General features: G+C 48.8%; 1 protein-coding gene across 4 annotated transcripts in view; it reads right to left on the reverse strand.

Annotated features, from left to right (window-relative positions):
* Positions 1-20968, reverse strand: part of PPP2R2A (protein phosphatase 2 regulatory subunit Balpha) — a 247466-nt gene that overhangs the window by 54235 nt on the left and 172263 nt on the right. For all 4 annotated transcript variants that reach the window (XR_003857077.1, XM_029604089.1, XM_029604090.1 and 1 more), the window contains one exon: positions 712-881. Coding sequence is in view for 3 of the 4 variants with exons in the window: in XM_029604089.1 (XP_029459949.1) it covers positions 712-881 (170 nt within the window). In the remaining variant the exon portion in view is untranslated. The remainder of the gene's footprint in view (positions 1-711; positions 882-20968) is intronic.

Here is a 20968-nt window from a genome sequence, read left to right on the forward strand (position 1 = left end):
CACGCGCTGCCTGTTCCCTCCAAGGCCGCTCCGAAATCGGAGCGGCCTCGGAGGGAACTTTCTTTCCACCCCCCCGCACCTTCCCCTCCCTTACCCACCCCCCCTGGCCCTATCTAAACCCCCCCCCTTACTTTTGTTGGCAGATTTACGCCTGCCGAAAGCAGGCGTAAATCTGCGCGCGCCAGCAGGCTGCTGGCGCGCCATCACCCGACCCAGGGGCTGGTCCGGAGGCCTCGACCACGCCCCCAGGCTGGCACCACGCCCCCGGTCCCGCCCCAAACCGCCCCCTCCCCGCCCCTTTTACGAAGCCCCGGGACTTACGCGCGTCCCGGGGCTGTGCGCGCGCCGGCGGCCTATGCAAAATAGGCGCGCCAGCGCACGCAGGGCATTTAAAATCCAGCCCTCAATGAATTATAACAAACATTTTTGTGATTATGTTTTCAACTTGACAGAACCTGTTAGCTCTACTGCTGCCTCAACTAAAATCTGGAGACAATTTAGCTTGACAAATTCACAACAAAAGATTAACTATTACAAGATGTGAATTTGGAAAAATTAGATTTTGTGGTGGGCTATCCCTTCATTTGATTACTTCTCATCCTGAAAAGAAACAAGATGTAAATTGCTTCTCCATGTTAATGGCTGCAAGACAACAAGCACATATAGTTTATAACTGAAGACTGACATTAGCAGCTCCAAGGTGGGACTTACTTGGTATGTTTCCACAGGTCTGTTTTCCATGTTCAAATCCCAGATTTTGACTGAGAGGTAATCTCTAGTCATCATATAACGACCACTATGGCTGAATTTAACGTCTGATATGGAAGAGATGATTTCAGAGAAAAATGATCGGTTACTGGGATCTTCTGGTTCCTCAAACACTAGAAATAAAAGTAGCAAATAAAAGAGGAAGAACGCTGGTTTAGAAATTTCTGGGTAATTTTCAAGAACTTAGCTTATCATACTTAGTGTTTGGGTAATTGCCAGGTTCTTGTGGTCTGGTTTGGCCTCTGTTGGAAACAGCATGCTGGGCTTGAGGGACCCTTGGTCTGACCCAGCATGGCAATTTCTTATATTCTTATATTTGTACAGTCATTTCCAACACATTAACTGCATTAAAACTGTAATCTTGAAACTCATATTTATTTATTTAGAGACTTTTTTATACCGAAGTATAACATAATGCCTTCACTCCGGTTTACATTTTAAAGAACTTAATACATGTAACACTTCTGAATGCTAAATTTACAAGTATACAATAAAACTAGAAAACTAAAACTAGTTACAATTTTGGTCTCTGTTAATAGATTATGGATAGGTATATAAGAATATAATATAAGTCGGTTATATCGAGTGAGACTCTGGAAGATTGGTAGAACATGAAATGTAATATAGATTTTTTACTTTACGATGAAAGGAGTGTTAGTTGAGCTTTTAAGGTGAGAGGTGATAGAGGGGCGGACAAGTGAGCAGGAGGAAGGGAAGGGTTAGTGGGCTCCATCTTTAAAAAACTACTTATTTAAATTCTCAGCAGGCACTTTCTAATTCATGAAGTCAGGCTTGCTGAGTGTTACTATGCAAGACAATCTATACAATTTCCAACATGTTTTGTGCTTTTAGTCTTTTTCTCCTTTAGCAACCCCTCCATCTTTGATCCTCTTCCCCATGTAGCATGCCAGATGGGTGGCTGGAGGAATCCTCACCAGATTGAGGGCTGGAGGTGCATCTCCTCCAAGGCACCCCCTTGCTGGCTGCCAGAAGCTGTTACTTTAACAGCAGCCGCCATTTTTCCCTCCCTCTCCCGATCTGAGGATACCACTTCTATAATGCACCCAGGTCTGACTGTCCCTGACAGGCATGGGATCTGAAACCAGGTTCATAGGGCTGACATCCCATTTAATTTTAAAATTGACTTTTTGCTTTAAAAGAATTCAAAGCCAATTCACAAGTTAGCTTTGATGAAATGTTCACTAACAGATACATTTTAAAAAGGGCGTGCATGTGCCCATAAACACACATATGGGCACGCACGCAGAGATGTGCTTAATTTTATATCATGCATGCAAGTACATGCTATCATTTAAAATATCCCTGCCATGCGTATTTGTGCAGCCTTTACGTGTATACTTTAATAACATGCTCGCACAAGTGACCATATGGGGGGTGAAGGGGGAGCGAGAGACAATATGACACTCTATATATCTCCCACTGCAAGAGGGGCATTTTCAGGGTGGGGTGCGGGAGTGGTGTTACCAGGGTCTCAAACCCATGTGCCCCAGACAGACCAATATATCACTGCCCCCCCCAAAAAAAACAACCACACCCTGAGTTGAACGTGCCCCTCTTACAGCATATAGAGTGTATATACAGTATATAGAGAGCGTCATTGCCTCTCTAATAGAGGTGTTCTTCTCCCCCCCTCTCCCGGTGTTCAGAACCCTCTAGTGTCCCGCCCCTTTTCCACCTCCTTATTCTTGACATGTGCACAGGTACATATGTGCATACTTCCAGGCTTCTTAAAATTAGCATTGCTTGCGCGCGACCCACATACACAAGTATGGGGCCGTTTTTGCGCAAGCAATGCATTTAAAATCTACCTGTAAGGGTATGTAGTGCCAAAATATACTGTCATGCAAATTCAAAATGCAGAAATATAATTTTAACAAAGCACATGTAAACACCTGCTGCCTGCAAGTGATGGAAACAGGATGCTGGGCTAATGGACCTTTGATATGATCCAGTTTGGCAATTCTTATGTTCTCCATGGTTTGGTATTTGGCATGCATCAATAGTCTTCTTGCTCCACAAACAACTTATTGCAGGTTCACTACGCAATAAAATTGTACAAGTATGTAATTCCAAGTCTTGCAACATACACTAATAAATTATGCTGAAAGTTATTTATGAAGCTGAAATTGGAGAAGGGCTTTTAACCCTCTACACTACAAAACCCATAGGTGCGGAATTAAATGCAGCAAATTCTCTCTTTCTGGCTCTTCTTCATAGAATAATATGGACCACCAGAGCTAATAATCCCCCAAAAAAACCATAAGAGATCTGTTTTACCTCAACCTGTAGAACATTTCTTTGAAGAGCAGCACTGAAGGAGGCATTGTTATCTAGACTCTTGTTTTAATGTGGAGAATAAGTCACAGATTTCCAAAAGTCCAAAACTCATGCATTGTCATCCTCAGCGCTTGAAATGAAGAAAGCCGGGGGAGCAAAGAGAAGGGAGGAGGGGTTTGCTTACCCTCTGTGTCTGCCGGTAAAATCGCCGAGAGAAAAAGCTGAAGCAGGAAGAAATTGCCTACTCTTCCTGGGTTCCTGAACCGGCCAATCAGTGGAGGAGCCCTGACCACGTGACCCAGACCCTCAGCTGAGTGACACCAGCTGAGGAACACTGCCGATATAAAATCAGCGGCAGGGCAGCACTAGTCGGGGAGCAAAGAGAAGGGAGGAGGGGTTTGCTTACCCTCTGTGTCTGCCGGTAAAATCGCCGAGAGAAAAAGCTGAAGCAGGAAGAAATTGCCTACTCTTCCTGGGTTCCTGAACCGGCCAATCAGTGGAGGAGCCCTGACCACGTGACCCGGACCCTCAGCTGAGTGACACCAGCTGAGGAACACTGCCGATATAAAATCAGCGGCAGGGCAGCACTAGTCGGGGAGCAAAGAGAAGGGAGGAGGGGTTTGCTTACCCTCTGTGTCTGCCGGTAAAATCGCCGAGAGAAAAGCTGAAGCAGGAAGAAATTGCCTACTCTTCCTGGGTTCCTGAACCGGCCAATCAGTGGAGGAGCCCTGACCACGTGACCTGGACCCTCAGCTGAGTGACACCAGCTGAGGAACACTGCCGATATAAAATCAGTGGCAGAGCAGCGCCCCGCAGCCGCCGGCGCATCGCCGAAGGGGCGCGCGGCTTGGACCGGCTTAGGCCGGGGGAGACCGGGAGCCGGCTAGAATTCTTGTGTATCATCTTCAATGGGTAAGAAACGGAAGGCAAAGATCATCATTACCTCCTCCCCATTGCAGCAACAACGTATAGGCCCCATGGATCAACACGTCGTGAGGGGCAGTGACGTGTTGGAAACGCCAAAAGAGGACAGTTTGGGAGGTATGTCGTTAATCTCCCTTAGTCCTGGCGCAGGACATTTAACCCCACCACAGCCAAAGCCTTTTACATCTCCTGTAACATCCAATGAACTGGTAGGGGCCAGCCCAGGGAGGTGCAGAAATTGAAATTCAAATGGCACCTCCTCGGGCCGAGAATGGAAGTATTTTTATTCTGGTGTGCAATTATTACCTCCAGTTCATTTAGATAGTAATATTTGTTCGATGGTAGTACCCGACAATGTTACTATGGCTGACCTTGGTCGAATGATAATGAGATTAGATAATAATGTTATAAAAATGAATGAATCATTGATGACTGCTATTAATACTAATAGGAAGTTAATTGATGATCAAGTGAAAATTGTAGAAAAACATGAGAAAGATATTCAGAATTTACTAATAAGATCCAGTTAACTCAGAATTCTGAAATGTATTTATACGAGATAGTATTACAATGCATAAGGAAGTAGAGTATATAGAAAACTTGTTGCGCTCTAAGAATATGAGAATTATAAATTTTCCAATCACTCGGCTGATGTCCCCTTGGGAAATGTTTTAAAAAATTTCTCAAGGAGATATTGTTATATCAAGATGAGGAAAATACCCAAAGTTTCAAAAATTTATTACCTAGAGAAAAAGGCCCCCAGAGTCACTGGTGAGCAGACTGGTATTGGGGAAATCCCATCTTCAGTGGGGGTGTCGACCTTCTTAGAGGAGTCAATCGACATCATTAATAAAAGAGCAACTCTCTTTATATCATTTATAGCCGAGCAGGATAAAGAAAATATATTTAAGAAGTTTTTTAGATTAAGGAATATGTTATTTTGTGGGCACAAGTTACAAATATTTCCAGATGTGGCTAGGGCCACACAAGCAAGAAGAAAATACTTTCTTTCATTAAAAATGCGGGTACTTGCAATAGGTGCCACATTCTTTTTGAAATTTCCGTGCCTATGCTTAGTTAACTATCAAGGTAATAAATATGGTTTTGTGGATCCTACACATTTAGAAACATTTTTACTAGATAAAAAGTCAACCTGAGGTATAGAGGGTATAATGTCCAGAAAAATAATCAATTTCCCTTCTCTTTAAATTATTCTGTATATACATATTAGAACAAATAGGTAGAATACCTTTTGTTATTATATGTAAGATTGCTTAAATATTTGAATGGTATAGATCTCCCCCAATTATGGGATATGTACTCAATGCAAATAATGATTTAATATGGGTTTTTGTAAAATAGTTGTGTTATGTTGAAGTACACATTTTCTAATTTTCATGATGTATATAATTGTGAAAATTCAATAAAAATTAAATTAAAAAAAAAAAAAAAAAAGAAATGAAGAAAGCCCTAGACTGTTCATTGCTTCCGAAACGATTTTCTTTTTTGTGTTTTGTAGGTCTTATGAACTCCTTTCATCCAGCTAGCAACTAACCCACAGGCCGATACAGTAAGGAGCGGTAGGAAGAGCTGCGTTAGTGCCAGGCGCACCCGCGGTTGTCGGACGTACAGTCCAGCTCACCTACCGCTCGATACTGTATGTAAATAGCTTGCAAATGCAAGCTGCGTCTAAGAAGCGTCTGTGAAGCGTTAGGCCCGTGCAACCCATTTTACTGTATAGAGCGCTATACAGTATCCTGGGTGCGCTGGCCTAACGCTTCACGGACATGCTGGTATCTGTCATTTCAAATGTCATTTCAAATGACATTTGAAATGACAGGTACCAGGAAGTGGACGGTTCTCCGACTCTCGGGATTGCCAGTCCTCTCTCCCCTCCTCCCGAAGCAACGAAAGTGGAAAAAAGCGAAAAAAAAAAAAAGTAGCAAGAGAGACAATCCTACGCTCGGGATTGCCAGTCTTCTCTCCCCTCCTCCCGAAGCAAGGCGCGAAAAGCAGCCTTGCTTTGGGAGGAGGTGAAAGAGGACTGGAAGTGTAAAGCAACGAAGCGACTTACTTTTTTTGCAGCCCCCCTCTGGAGACGGACTTCGGCGAAGATGACCGCGGCTCCCCTGCCTCCAGCTGCTCGCGAGGATAGACACCTGCACGGGCGAAAGCGGCCCCTGTGCGTGCAATTGGGCCGCTCAAGACGTGACGTCACATGCCGCGACGCCAAATGTCGTGACGTCACGCCTTGAGCGGCCCAATTGCACGCACAGGGGCCGCTTTCGCCCGTGCAAGCGTCCATCATCGCGGGCAGCTGGAGGCAGGGGAGCCGCAGTCGTCTTCGCCGATGTCCGTCTCCGGAGGGGGGCTGCAAAAAAAGTAAGTCGCTTCGTTGCTTTACACTGCCAGTCCTCTCTCCCCTCCTCCCGAAGCAAGGCTGCTTTTCGCGCCTTGCTTCGGGAGGAGGGGAGAGAGGACCTGCAATCCCGAGCGTAGGATTGCCCGTCCTCTCTCCCCTCTCTCTCTTGCAACTTTTTTTTTTTCGCTTTTTCGCTTTTTTTTTTTTCTTTCGCTTTTTCGCTTTTTTCCGCTTTCGTTGCTTCGGGAGGAAGGGAGAGGACTGGAGCTGCCCCAGAGACCAGCACCCATGGACGCGGCCAGGGCAGGTGAGCGGGGGCTGGGGGAAAGTTTGCCGCCTACCCTTACCCCTGCCTCTAACGCAGGGGTAAGGGTAGGCGGTAAGTTAGCAGGTTAAACGCGCGGCAAAACGGCAGGGTAAAAAAGCGATAGTCGGGGCGCGCGTTACTGTATGGGAGGGAATAGCTAATTCGATCATTTACATGTAATATACATGCCGCAGGCGGAAGGGGTTACCCGGTGATTTAAGGACGCAGTAAGAGTAGGTTAAAGGGGATAGTGTATCGCGGGTTGGACTAACGCGGCCGAAAAGTGGGTAGAAAGCGGGTTAGGAGCAGGGTAACCGCGGCCGCACTTTACTGTATTGACCTGCCAGTTAGTGTGAAAGATTTTTTGTTAAGTCAGCACCAGACCAAAAAAAAAATCTGCAGAGATGGATTTTTGCCATTCTGCTCAATGAAAGTATATATTCTGCTGACATGAAAGTATGTATCTTCTCTCTCCCATTACTTGGATGAGAATAATATAGGAGTAAAGCAGAGTTGCTTACCTGTAACAGGTGTTCTCTGGGGCCAGCAGGATGCTAGTCTGCACACATGGGTGATATCATCGGATGGAGCCGAGCACGGAACTTTGATCTTAAAGAATCTAGAACTTTCAAACATGCCCTACTGAGCATGCGCAGCTGTAGTTATCACCCTGCCCCCTAGACAGAGTCCCTCAGTCCACAATATAGTTCATACATGGAGAAACCAACTCCCAGGGAAGATGAGTGGATTTCGCGAAGACTAACATCCTACTGTCCTCGGAGAACACCTGTTACAGGTAAGCAACTCTGCTTTCTCCAAGGAGAAGCAGGATGGTAGTCCTCACCCAAGCTATAGGCTGTCCGAGCAGGAAAAGTGGGAAACTGCACCGTGCTGAAAGCAACACATCTCTTCCTTTTGCCTATGAACAGTCAACCCACAAAAGGGTCTAGGTGGGAAAAGAGTTGGGTTCTACAAAGAGAAAACCACAGAAAAGACTCAGATACAAAACCCTGATGCATAGCAGAGGGGCCTAAGGCAGGGGAGTGATGAAGCAAGAAACATACTCCGCATCACGAAAAAATTACAAGCAGGGTTTCAGATCAGTAAACCCCGACAGTAAGTCTAGAACCTCCTGGACAAAGGAAAAAGTCTAGAGATGTAAACAAGAGAAGGATTCTTGGACGAAGACCACACAGTTTCCTTCGGTGTATCAACACAACTGAAAAACCAACTGGGGCCCGCAATCTTCCCAGAAAGAAACTGCAGTCTGCTGACATCCGAAGGACAGAAAGTCTCTGAAGAAATGTGCCCATGTTTGGCTAAAAGGCATAATGGGCAGAAAACCCAAGCAATGCTTAGAAGAATAATCAGCAACAATGGCAGGGGCTGTGAAAGACCCTACATGCCAAAGCACCAGACCTAGCTGACTAGCAGAACAGCATCAAGAGTTTCAGGGGATGAAAGGCAATCCCTGAATGGAATCACTAGCCCAAACCTCTGAGCAGGGAGATGCATTAGGGCCTGTTGCTCACCCACAGTGCACCCTGTTAAGGGCAGGGCTATCCATCCTGTCTACAGGATAGTTCAGGTGAGCAGGAAGACATTTTGAGCAATCTAGTGAAGGGAGAAAACTAAAGCATCAATCAAGTATCACAACAGCCAAACACTCAACAGAACTACCAACCAAAACCACGCAAAAACAAGACATCAACCAGCACCAAGCAAACCCTTTTCATACAAAAATGATCTTATGTCAGACTATAAAAAAGAATAACTTTACGTTTAACTAATTTCACCACCCTTGTAACCCTCCTTTCCCCTCTCTTTCTATTCACTCCCCCCCGAAGCCCATCCCCCCACCTCCTATCCCCCTTTAATCCTTACCCACTCCGATCCCCTTTAACCATTCATTTTCGAATATATGTATCCTGTTATATCCTTAGTTCGCATATGTTAAGATACTTACTACCATTTGAATCTTATAAACCGTTGTGATGGCTTCACCGAATGACAGTATATAAAACTCAACAAATAAATAAATAAATAAAGGCAGTATTGGCCAGAGCTTGACAAAAATATAGGGAAAAGAGGTGTATCTTTCCCTAAATGTACACACTAAGATATACCATGAATGCCTTAGCTTTTCCTTCCCTCCACTGATATTCCAACTGTAAGTCAGAAGGAGCTAAGAACACAAGAAGGCAGACTGCTGGACTGCCAGGGTAAACACAGGTCGTTAGGTTGTATGACTTAACCCCAAACAATTAACTCAGTGCCGATTCCAGTGGATGGAGCCCTCAGCCTGCTTGGAACAGCTGAAACAGAGTGAATTCCACAGGGAAGAAATCCAGAAACACTCTACTAAGAGACAGGAAGCTAGGGTGCCGCAAGTGCAATCCCCTGTCGAACAGGATTTCTTAATGAGCTTGGAAACCCTAAGGGTACCAGGGCAGGGCAAGGGCATTCTTGGAACAGATTCCCTCATACCTGGTTTGATGTTGATAGCTCAGCCATGATAGCATATACGTCCCCCAAGGAAGAACGCGGTTCAGTAAATGGAACAATTGTTGCACGAACCAGGACTCCACTGTCCACAGACAGGGTTATCCCTAAAATGGGGAAGTATAGCTTGCAAACCACTGCAACCAAAGAGCAATACCTCTGTTGCAGGGTCTCTCATCCCCCAACTCCCTCAGCCATGGATATGGCGATAGCCTGAAAGACATATTCACCAATTAGATGGATGAAAACCCTCACTGAAGCAGGGTCTTGCAGGCGAGAATGACTGGGAATAGTGGTCCTCAGCAGGTATCAAAGGTGACTCCTGGATAGGAGAAACCCCTAATCTTCATCGAGGAGCTACTCTGGAAAGACTCTCTGTGCGTTAGGGTGACCTAAGGACAGCGCTACCGCTAGACCGGCTCTCGGTTACCAAGAAGAGCCAAGAGCAACTGCCAGTCAGAAGCAGTGATATGCCTTCTCTGGGAAATGGAGGACACATCTTGCAGGGGTGGACATCCAAGCATCCAGAGGGGAACCCATAAAAGTTCTCCTGGAACCCAGTCAAATCTTCCCTTCCTGAAGGGACATGAAAGCAACGGGAATTGGGGGTTCCCAATCCTGAAAAACCTGTCAACTCTCCAGTTGAGAGCTGAGACACAATCACTGATCGCTGAGGTTCAGAAGTGACCAATCTGCCACTGGCAGCCACCCTCGGATGGGGAAGACCACCTCGGTAATCAACGAAAGGGCCCCAGCAAAAACAGTCAGATGACTGCTGCTGCCGGCCCTGGTCTACAAGGAGATGCATTGACAAAGACTAGAGGCTCTGGTTCAGCGATAAACCTGCCAGGGACGGAGCCCAGGGGCTTGCCCACATAGGGGATTTGTGACAAGGAAAGGGATCAAAAGACATATTCCTCTTCTAAGGAAGGAGAAGACTCCCAACACTACCCTCCTGGTGTCTATACCCCTTAGGGTTCGATCAGAAACGCAGTCCTAGGTCAGTCCTGTGGCTGCGGCGCACAACCTGTTTTGCTCGCCATGAGGGAAATACACATACCCATTCAGTAAAGGGAAACTGGAGAATAAAGTCCTCCACTGTAAAAGCATGCTGACCAGTACTCATACAGTGGTATCCCATCCTATGGATGGCGGCACACCTATCACCCCCACTCACTGTGCTTGTGGGTAGAATCCCACGGCACAGCAAGGACCGAGCACTACCTGCTAGAGTCAGTGGATGCATGCTGCCAAAAGGCAAATCACAGAGTGTGTGATAACGTCTTTATCACCCATGCTCCCCAGCACTTTGTAGTGCAGAACTGATGAGGAGGCTGAAATCTTGATGCGATGATGGCAGAACACCCTGGCATGGCTGAGAACTGCACAGACAGGGAGAATACAGACTGCCATCACCCGAGGCACTTGAAGTAGATGCCTTGCCATACCAGACCTCACATGCTGCTCTCCATTGTTACAGTAACTCCCAGTGGAGTGCATAGGAACAGTGTGATGATGGCATGGTGGTGAGTGGCATTCTATGGCGTTGCCCCTACAATACCTGATAACTTTCCAAGACGCGGGACACAGTCCTTGAACTGTGACAGGAATGGCTAGGTTAACCAGCTTCCCTCATGGAACAAAAGCAGCGAAGTCCATGGCAACTAAGGTGCCCAAGGTGCTTTGCGGTCATGTCCTGTGGCATCTGACTGCATTCGCTGGTGCCCACCGTGGTGACAGCGCCAGTAGGGACCATAGTACTTTCATGCTCACCAACAATGGATCACATCAAGAGCACCAAATGACGCTGAACCCAGGGCTTCGACGGCACTTGACTGAATCCTGATCAATTTGACGGTATATAGCACCATCCCTGGCGGCACAGAGGCTCGCAGACCTCAACAGCCTGGCAGCAATCCTGGGGTGCCTGCAGACAGAGGCTCTACAGACCCAACACGCACCATCAGTGGCCAGAGGAACTGATGACTGCCAGCGCCATCAACTATTCCTCTCAGCTCACCTATCTGTCCAAGGACTTCGATGCTGCAAGCTTGATGGCATCCCTCGCCAGCGAATAAGGCAAATGATAGCCTAGCTAGTGCTCAGTAACACCAATGGCGCATGAATCCAAGCGTGGCCTCCGATGCCCCCGATCCCAGCAGCTCAGGGCCCCAAAGACCATCAGCATCTAAGGTGCTCGATAGCTATAGGCCAGTGACGGGACAGCACAATGCCCCTCAGTGCCCCATTGGGACACCGCCAAGGAGCCTCGAGGGCACCAGACCACTGCGCCTGGATGCCTCAGTGTACCAGGGTGCCTTGAGTAAATGGAGACCCTGGTGCTCAATCCTTTCAAGGCCGAAATTCCTGTCACTTGATTTCAGTGGCACTCGAGAACTCTCAAAAGCCCGGTAGTCGATGGTCTCAGGGATGACCAAGCCACTCAAAAGCAATCCCAGTGCCTCGTTAGTGGTGCTCGACACTGTTGAGAATGGCAACAAAAGACATCAGTAGCCCACATGCCTGGTAGCCTCCATGGCGGCCTCGCACCTCGATGGCATTGAGGGCGTCAACGGTATCGGGGCAGCTCCACACACAATCGCATCAAGGCCATGCACCTTGAGGGCACTGAAGGCTGCTGGAGCATAGAGGCCGCATACCTCGATGACATCAAGGATGGCCACTCAAGCACCACAATGGAATCAAGGGCATCGATGGCACCGAGAGCACCGACATCTAGGACGGCTCTGATGGCATTAAGGAGAACCATGGTGCTTGATGGCAGACCTGATCTCTGACACTAAAGGTCTGTACCGCTACTCCACCACATTGAGGCCCAAGGTGCTCGATGACTCTGATGCATTGAGACTCCGCATTGTGAAGCAACAGAGTGCCTTCGGCACAGAAGGACCTTACAGCATCAAGAGCATTCACACACCCCGATGGCATCAAGGGTGCCCCGACACCTCGATGGTATCAAGGGTGACCATGGTGCTCGATGGCAGTTCTGGTCGCTGAAGCAGTCCTGACGTTTATGCGTCAGATCAAAGTATATAGACCCCAATACTCTGCCTCTAGAACACGCTGTTGTCTTCTAGAGATAAGACTTATAAGTGGAGAGAAAGCATACTCATTAAAAGCACACACATACCAAGTTTTTCCTCTTCATGCAATAAACTTGTGGATCTTGCCTGTTTTCTCCCTTTTGCTGCATGGAGAAATACCCAACAGTGATGGACCGATAAAACAGGAGGGTAGGCTATCTAAGAAAGCTGTGAGGGCAGCAAAATAGGTTAGATGCCAAGGGGTTGTCCGTTTGAAAACTTTAATTGAATGGAGGCGTATTCTTTATATATTGTGCCCGACTCAGGCCGAGTTTCGCCCGCACACGGGGCTGCCTCAGGGGCTAAAATATAAATAACAAATATAACTCACAATAAGCAAAATTGCTTACCTTGTAATAGGTGTTATCCCAGGACAGCAGGATGTAGTCCTCACATATGGGTGACGTCAGTGACGGAGCCCTAACGCGGCAGCCCCATGTGCGGGCGAAACTCGGCCTGAGTCGGGCACAATATATAAAGAATGTCTCCATTCAATTAAAGTTTTCAAACGGACAACTCCTTGGCGTCTAACCTATTTTGAAATACCCAACAGTCCAGACCAATATATGAAAAACCACAAAATCATGGTTTGGTCAGGGAGATACTCCTAGTTGTTCAATGATTTAAAAAAGGACTTCAACAAACGAACAGAGCAGAAGTACCCATATAGTAACTTCTTATTAAAGAATATCCACAAGCAAGATTGATTTGTGACCACAGACTACCTTCATCTTCACCCACTCTACCAGTAATCTTCAGCAAAGTTCATATCCTGGTCATTTTCTAAACTGAAGAGATTGTGTCCTTGGTTCTGTTTAGGAACTAGGCCATTCCGTCAGTCTCAGGCAGTTTTAAAGTTCAGACATTTCTCTTTAACAAATAGGCTGGGAGTAACATTCCCTCTAAGCTGGTACTAAATCTACACACAAGATCAAGGTGGGGACATATGATGTTGTAAAGCGCAGTTGCTTACCTGAAACAGGTGTTCTCCTAGGATAGTAGGATGTTAGTCCTCACAGATGGGTGACATCAGGAGGAGCCCAGCATGGAAAACTTTTATCAAAGTTTCTAGAAGCTTTGACTGGCACACTGAGCATGCCCAGCATGCCACTATCCGTGCATACACGATAGTTCATTCTCGTGCATGTCACGAGAATGAACCCTCTTCATTCTCGTGACACAACAAAAATACGAGCGAAAATGAAAATAAGAAAATGCAAGGGAACCCAATTCTGCGGGGTGGTGGGTGAGTTTCCTGAGGACTAATATTCTGCTGTCCTAGGACAACACCTGTTACAGGTAAGCAACTGCACTTTCTCCTAGGTCAAACAGGATGGTAGTCCTCACAGAGGGTGAATACCAAGCTCAAGGCTGTTCCCGGCAACAATAAAGACCAACAAGTTCCGAACAAAGTGCCAACGGGCACAAAAACAACTGAGGTACTGTTGGAAGTTTAGGGAGACAGCCTGGTCTCAAGTAGAGGGCCCTAGGTAGGAAGAGTTCCCCCTGATGGGAATGGGGCCTTGGAAAAAGGTGGGCAACACAATGGACTGATTAAGGTGAAAATCAGTCACGACCTTAGGCAGGAACTTGGGATGTGTACGAGGACCACACGAACATGAAAAACATTTTGTGTAGGGTGGGTACGTCACCAAGGCATGAAGCTCACTTATCCTGCGAGCTGAAGTAACCGCCACCAGGAATAAGACCTTCCAGGTGAAGAATTTCAGCTCACAGGTGCGCATAGGCTCAAAAGGAGGATGCATGAGCCGTGCCAGCAAAACATTGGGATCCCAGGAAACCAGAGTGGCAGCTTTAGCTGCAGCAGGCCCCACATGAAGTGACTTACAAAAGGCTGAACTGATGGTAAGCACTAATCATGCTCAGATGGACTCTGACAGAGGTGGTTTTAAGCCCAGCCTTGGAAAGGTGCCACAAATAGTCCAAGAATCTGGTAAGTGGGCAAGGAAATGGATCTAATCCTTGCCCCGCACATCACTCTGAGAACCTCTTCCACTTCAACTTGTAAGACTTCCTAGTGGAAGGTTTCTTGGAAGCTACCAGCACCTGGGCAACTCTTTGAGAGAGCCAGGGGCTGGAGGACTAGGCACAACATCTAGGCCATCAAGGCTAATGCCCGGAGGTTCGGATGGCACGGGCTGCCCTGATTCTGTGTTAGCAGATTGGCACAGACCCCAGGCGGATGGGATCCCTGATCGACAGGTCCTAAAGGAGTGGAAACTAGACCTGTCTGGGCCAGTGAGGCGCTTCTAGGATCATGGTTCCCTGATCCTGCTGGAGCTTCAGAATGGTTTTGATGAGAAGTGGAAGAGGAGGGTACAAGTACAGGAGACCCATTCCCCAATGAAGGGTGGAAGGCATCAGCGGGTGGACGGCTGTCCACCCTGAATAGGGAGCAAAAATTGCTCACTTTGCAGTTGAATGGAGAGGCAAACAGGTCCACATCCGGAGTTCCCCATAAGCGGAAGATCTGAGCTGCCACTTTCGGATCCAGCAACCACTCATGCGGTTCAAAAGAGCGACTTAGTCTGCCAGCATGTTCAGTGACCTGGGCAGGTTCATCCCTTGTGACAGAGCCTAAGACCAGATTTGTATGGCCTCCTAGCAGAGGATGAATGATCCCATGCCTCCTTGCATGTTGATGTACCACATCGCAACCTGATTGTCTGTTCGGATCAGGACTGCTTTGTGGGACAAGCAGTCTCGGAATGCCCAAAGAGTGTAACAAATTGCCCGAAGCTCCAAGAAGTTTATCTGACACAGGTTCTTGAGTGGTCCATTGACCCTGCGTGTAGAGGCTGTCCACATGGGCCCCCCAGCCCTGGGGAGAGGCATCAGTGGTAAGCACTATTTGAGGAGGGGCTGCCTGGAAGGGAATCCCTCGCGCTCCAGGTTGGAGAGGTTCTCCCACCAGTATAGAAAAACCCTCAGAGGTTGCGTGATGGAGACACAGGCCTCGAGGTCCTGGGATGCCTGCAGCCATTGAGACTACAACGTCCATTGTGCTCTGCGCAAACAGACACGGGCTAATGGGGTAACATGAAAAGATGCTGCCATGTGGTCCAGCATCTAAAGCAGTAGGTGAGCACTCACACACTGACTGCTGTGCACCAAGCCTGCCAGTGAGGATAGGGCAAGAGCCTGGTCGTGGGGCAAGAATGCTATTATCTGAGCCGTGTCCAGTCTGGCACCTATGAAGTCCAGGTGGGCAGAGGTGAGATTTCGGGTAGTTGATAACAAATCCCAGAGACTGCAGCGCCCGCATGGTTAGGGTCAAAGCAGACAGTGCTCCTGCTTAGGAATTGCTTTTGACCAGCCAGTCATCTAGATACGGAAAGACATGCACTGTATGGTGTCTGAGATGCGCTGCCACCACTGCCAGGCATTTGGTGAAGACGCAAGGAGCTGAGGCCAAGTCAAATGACAGCACCCTGTATTGATAGTGAGCCTTTCCAGAGTGTAAATATTTCCTGAGTCTGGGGAAGATGGCAATGTGGACATAGGTATCCTTAAGGTCGAGGGAGCAGAGCCAGTCCACCTTTTTGAGCAGGGGGATTAGAGTACCCAAAGAAACCATTTTGAACTTTTCCCTTTTGAGGAATTTGTTCAATGCCCTGAGATCGAGAATGAGGCGCAAGCCCCCAGTTCTCTTGGGTATCAGGAAATACTTCAAATAGAACCCTCTAACCTGGAGATGATGGTGGACAACTTCTACTGCTCCTGCCTTTAGTAGGGTGGAGAGCTCTGCAAGAAGTATGTTCTGTTGGGCGGACGAACCCCATGATGGACATGGAGGAGAGTCCTCTAGGATTTCTCTGAAGTTCAGTCGCTACCCCTGATAAACAATAGTGGGACCTATCAGTTCCGAGGTGATGATCAACAGACGATGGGCAAAGCAGAGAAGTCTGCCCCCCACTAGGGGATCAGGTGGCAGGGGTATGACGTACGACTCATGCTCCCTCACCTCCAGTCAAAACCCCATAGCTGGGGCCTGTTGGGGGGCCGGCTGGGGTCTAGGAGTTCTCTGTTGATGGGAGCGGCCCCTGGAAGCGATACAGGGCATGCGAGATCGGGAGACAGGGGGATAATGTTTCCGCTGCCTATAGATAGACCTCCTAGAACTGCATCGGGAAGGTTTCCATATGGAGGACGGCGGGTCTGAAGCACTGGCAGATAGCTGTTGAAAGGTTTCTTGGTGATCCTTCAACTGGGCTACCACATCCCTGACCTTGTCCCAATAAAGATTCTCTCATGTACAGGGGAGGTCAGCCAACTTCTCCTGGACTTCTAGCCGTAGGTCGGAAGCACGGAGCCAGGCCATCCTATGGGCACCGATGCCCACGGCGGCCACCCTGGCAGCAGTCTCAAAGACATCATAGGTGGATCTCGCCTCATGTTTTTCCACTTCGAGACCTTGTTGCATGATAGTGAACGACTCCTGCTGTGGTTGCGAGAGACGCTCCACAAGTTCTTGGACCTGCTTCCATAGGTTCTGATTGTACTAGGTCATGTACAATTGGTAAGAGGCTATCCAGGTGATGAGCATGGCACCCTGAAAAACCTTCCTACCTAAGGCATCGAGTTCTCTATGCTCTTGCTCCGGAGGGGCCGAGGCATGGGTACAGGCGCATTTGGCCCATTTGAGGGCAGACTCCACTAACACAGACTAGTGGGGGAGATGGTGCCTCTCGAAGCCCAAGGCCTGTTGCACCAAATAGGTGGCATCCGCCTTCCTATTTACTGGGGCGATGGATATCAGCAATTCCCACATCCGAAGGAGGTCATTAAAAATATCGTGGATGGGGACAGCCACTAGCTCCTTCGGGGCATCTACAAATTGGAGGACTTCCAATATCTTATTCCATGCATCCTCCTCCGTGAGAAGCTGGAAGGCAATGGTCTCGGCTATGTCCGTATAAAACCCACAAAGGAGAGGTCCTCCAGAGGAGAGCGCTCTGAGAGAAGATTGTTGGATATCTCGGAGGAAAACTCAGAAGCGTCATCTCTCCCGGATCATAGGGACCCTCCTCCTCGCTGAGGTCCCCGTGGCACCTATGCGGGTGAGGTCTGTGTAAAGCAGAGATGCTTACCTGTAACAGGTGTTCTCCAAGGACAGCAGGATGTTAGTCCTCACAACTGGGTGACATCATCGGATGGAGCCCGGCACGGAAAACATTTGCCCAGCATGCCGCTAATCACACATCCATGCAGAGTCCCTCTTCAGTCTTATAGCAAAGAGTGAACGAGACAGCGAACAACCAAAAAATCCTGTTAAAAAAAGACCCCCAACTCTACAGGGAGGCGGGCGGGTTCTGTGAGGACTAACATCCTGCTGTCCTTGGAGAACACCTGTTACAGGTAAGCAACTCTGCTTTCTCCAAGGACACGCAGGATGGTAGTCCTCAACTGAGTGAATAAGTATCTTCAGGCCTCTCTGACTAGGAACAGCAAAAAATGGGTGCAAACGTGCACAACCACTGTAGCTGCAAAGTCCAGAGAAGCAGGTCATCAACCAAGAGGGGTACACGGTGGGAGAACTGGGTTATGGCTGAAAAAGGTTCTGTAGGATGGATTGCCCAAAAACGGGAGTCCTGCCACCCATCCTTGTCTAAGCAGTAACGAGAGGCAAAGGTACGGAGTGAACTCCAGGTTGCCACTCTGCAGATTTCATGATTAGGAACCGCTCACATGTATGCTACCAAAACTGACATGGCCCGGATGGCAAGAGCCCGAATAGGGTCAGCAAGCGGCAGCCCTGCCTGTGTGTAGTAGAAGGCAATGCAGTCGGCCAACCAGTGGGCAGTGTCTGTTTGGAAACAGCAACACCCAACCTATTGTTATTGAACGAAAAGAACAGTTGAGTGAATGTTCGATGAGGCGCTGCTCGTTCTAGGAAGAAAGCGAGTGCCCTCTTACATTCTAAGGTATGGAGGGCATGTTCACCTCTATGAGCATGAGGCCTCAGGAAAAAAGATGGCAAGATGATGGACTGGTTGAGATGGAACTCTGAAACCACCTTGGGTAGGAACATGGGATGTGTACCGCCCTGTCACGACAGAACTTCATGTAAGGTGGGTACGACACCAACACCTGCAGTTCACTCACCCTGCGAGCCGATGTGACTGCCACTAAGAAAAGTACTTTCCAGGAAAGGTATTTGAGGTCACAGGGGCTTAACAGCTGAAACAGGGGTTTCATGAGCTGTGAGTGAACCACATTTAGATCCCAGGAAACCGCCAGGGGACAAGTAGGAGGTTTTAGTTGAAGGGGAGCCTTCATGAAAAGTTCCACCAATGGATGGCAAGAGATAGCGGAACCATCCACATCCTGATGGTATGCTCCTTTGGCACTGAGGTGTATCCTCTCCGAGGTGGTCTGTAGGCCAGATTCAGAGAGAAACAACAAGTAGTCCAGAAGAGCCGAGGGGGAGCAGGTGAAGGGGTCCAAACTGTGACCTTCACATTAGGAGAACTGCTTTCACTTCAGATTGTAGGATTTTCTGGTGGATGATTTCCTAGATTCCAGAACACGTGACACTGCCGCTGATAGGCCAAGGGCCTCAACCGTCAGCCAGTCAACATCCATGCTGTGACGGCTAGGGACTGGAAATTGGTATGGCAGAGTCTGCCCTGGATCTGTGTGATGAGGGTCTGGTTCTGTTCCCAGTCACACTGGGGGAAGCACCACAAGCTCCCAAAGGGTTGGGTATCAGACCTGACGGGGCCATGAAGGAGCAATCAGGATCATTGTGCCGTGATCCTGCTGCAACTTCTGAAGTATCTTGGAGATAAGGGGGAAGGGGCGGGTAGACGTACAGCAAGCCCCTCCCCCAGTGGATCAAGAAAGCATCGGCCAACAACTCTTTGCCCTTCCTGCCAAGGGAGCAAGTGGCATACTTTCCTGTTCTCCCGAGAGGCAAACAGATCCACGTCCGGGGTCCCCCAGCAGCTGAAGAGGCGATTTGCCACCTCCTGCTTGAGGGACCACTGGTCTGAATGTCTGACTCAGAGCATCGGCCAGGGTGTTGTCCACCCCTTGAAGGTACACTACCTGGAGAGTTATACCGTTGGCGATGGCCCATGTCCAAACCAGGACTACCTCTTGGTAGAGGGAACGACCCGGTTCTACCCTGCTTGTTCAGGTACATGGCCACTTGATTGTCTGTGTGACCAGTATTACTTTGTTCATCAGCAGCTCCCGGAACACCCGTAGGGCATATCGAACTACCTTCAGCTCCAGAAGGTTGATTTGGAGCCTCCTTTCCTGAGGCGACCAGAAACCCTGTGTGTGATACCCCAGGACATGTGCTCCCCACCCTGTCTGAGAAGTGTAGGTGGTGAGCAAAACCTGGGGCAGAGCTGCCGCAAACGGGGACCCCTGCAGCAGATTCTCGTGGACGGTCCACCAGTGAAGAGAACGTCGCAGCTCATCCGTGACCACAATGGGGGCATGTAGGTCCTGGGATGTCTGACACCACCGGGAACACAATGTCCATTGCGCACTGTGCATGTATAGCTGAGCGAACGGGTGACATGCGCCGTTGCTACCATATGGCCAAGCAGCTGGAGCAAGTGGCAAGCAGATACCTGGGTGCGGTTGGAAATATGACATGCAAGAGCCACCAAGGTCTCTGCCCTGACCTGAGGTAGATAGGCCTTGTTCTGTACAGTATCAAGGTGTGCCCCAATGAAGTCCTGGCTGGCTGGCTGAAGGTGGGACTTGGGGTAGTTGATCAAGAATCCCAAGGTTTCCAATGTGTCTATCGTGAGGCGCATGTCTGCCCAAGCCCCCTGAATCGAGCTGACCTTGATGAGCCAATCGAGGTAGGGGAATACATGAGCACCCTGCCTGCGAAGATGGGCACCGACAACTGCCAGACATTTGGTAAAGACCCAGGGGGCGCAGATATCAGACCGAAGGGCAGGACATAGTACTGGTAATGCTGGTGCCCCACTCAAAAACGGAGGTACTGCCAGTCCCTGTGGAAATTGGGGATATGAGCATACGCATCTTGCAGATCGAGGGAGCAGAGCCAGTCGCCCCCCCTTGAGAAGGGGGATTAGCATGCCCAGCGAGACCATCTTGAACTTCTTTTTCACCAAGAACTGGTTTAGAGCGCTCAGGTCCAGTATGGGCCAGAGACCTCCTGTTTTCTTGGGGATAAGAAAATACCGGGAGTAGAACCCTGCGCCTTCCTGGCCAATGGGAATTGGCTCGACCACCTCCACGGAAAAAAGGGCAGAGAGTTCTGCTTAAAATATTTGATCATTCTCTACCGTTCCCCATCCTGGAAACAGTGGGGAGCAGGATGGAAGTCACTGGAAATGAAGCCGGAACCCTGGCAGATGATAGATAGGACCCAGTGATCCGACGTGATCGAACTCCATCTATCCGGAAAGAGTTGAAGACTGCCTCCAACTGGGGAGCCAGGGTTCCGCAACTGGGGAGCCAGGGTTCCGCTACTGGCTCTGACTCCCTCACCACCAGTCAAAAGCCGGTGGCAGGGTTTTGCGATGGGGCCGTGGTTGCCCAAGGGGGCTAAGACTGCATCTATCTGGGTTTCACCACTGGCCGCTGAGGTCTATATCTCGCGGCAGGAGGGTAATTTCTGTGGAGCTGGTAAAAAGGCTACTTTGGATATGACAGAGTGGGCTTTCTAGCAGGCTGGGTGTCGGAAGTGCT

The sequence above is a fragment of the Rhinatrema bivittatum genome, chromosome 5 (assembly GCF_901001135.1).
Source record: "Rhinatrema bivittatum chromosome 5, aRhiBiv1.1, whole genome shotgun sequence".
In the NCBI taxonomy this organism is placed as follows: Eukaryota; Metazoa; Chordata; class Amphibia; order Gymnophiona; family Rhinatrematidae; genus Rhinatrema; species Rhinatrema bivittatum.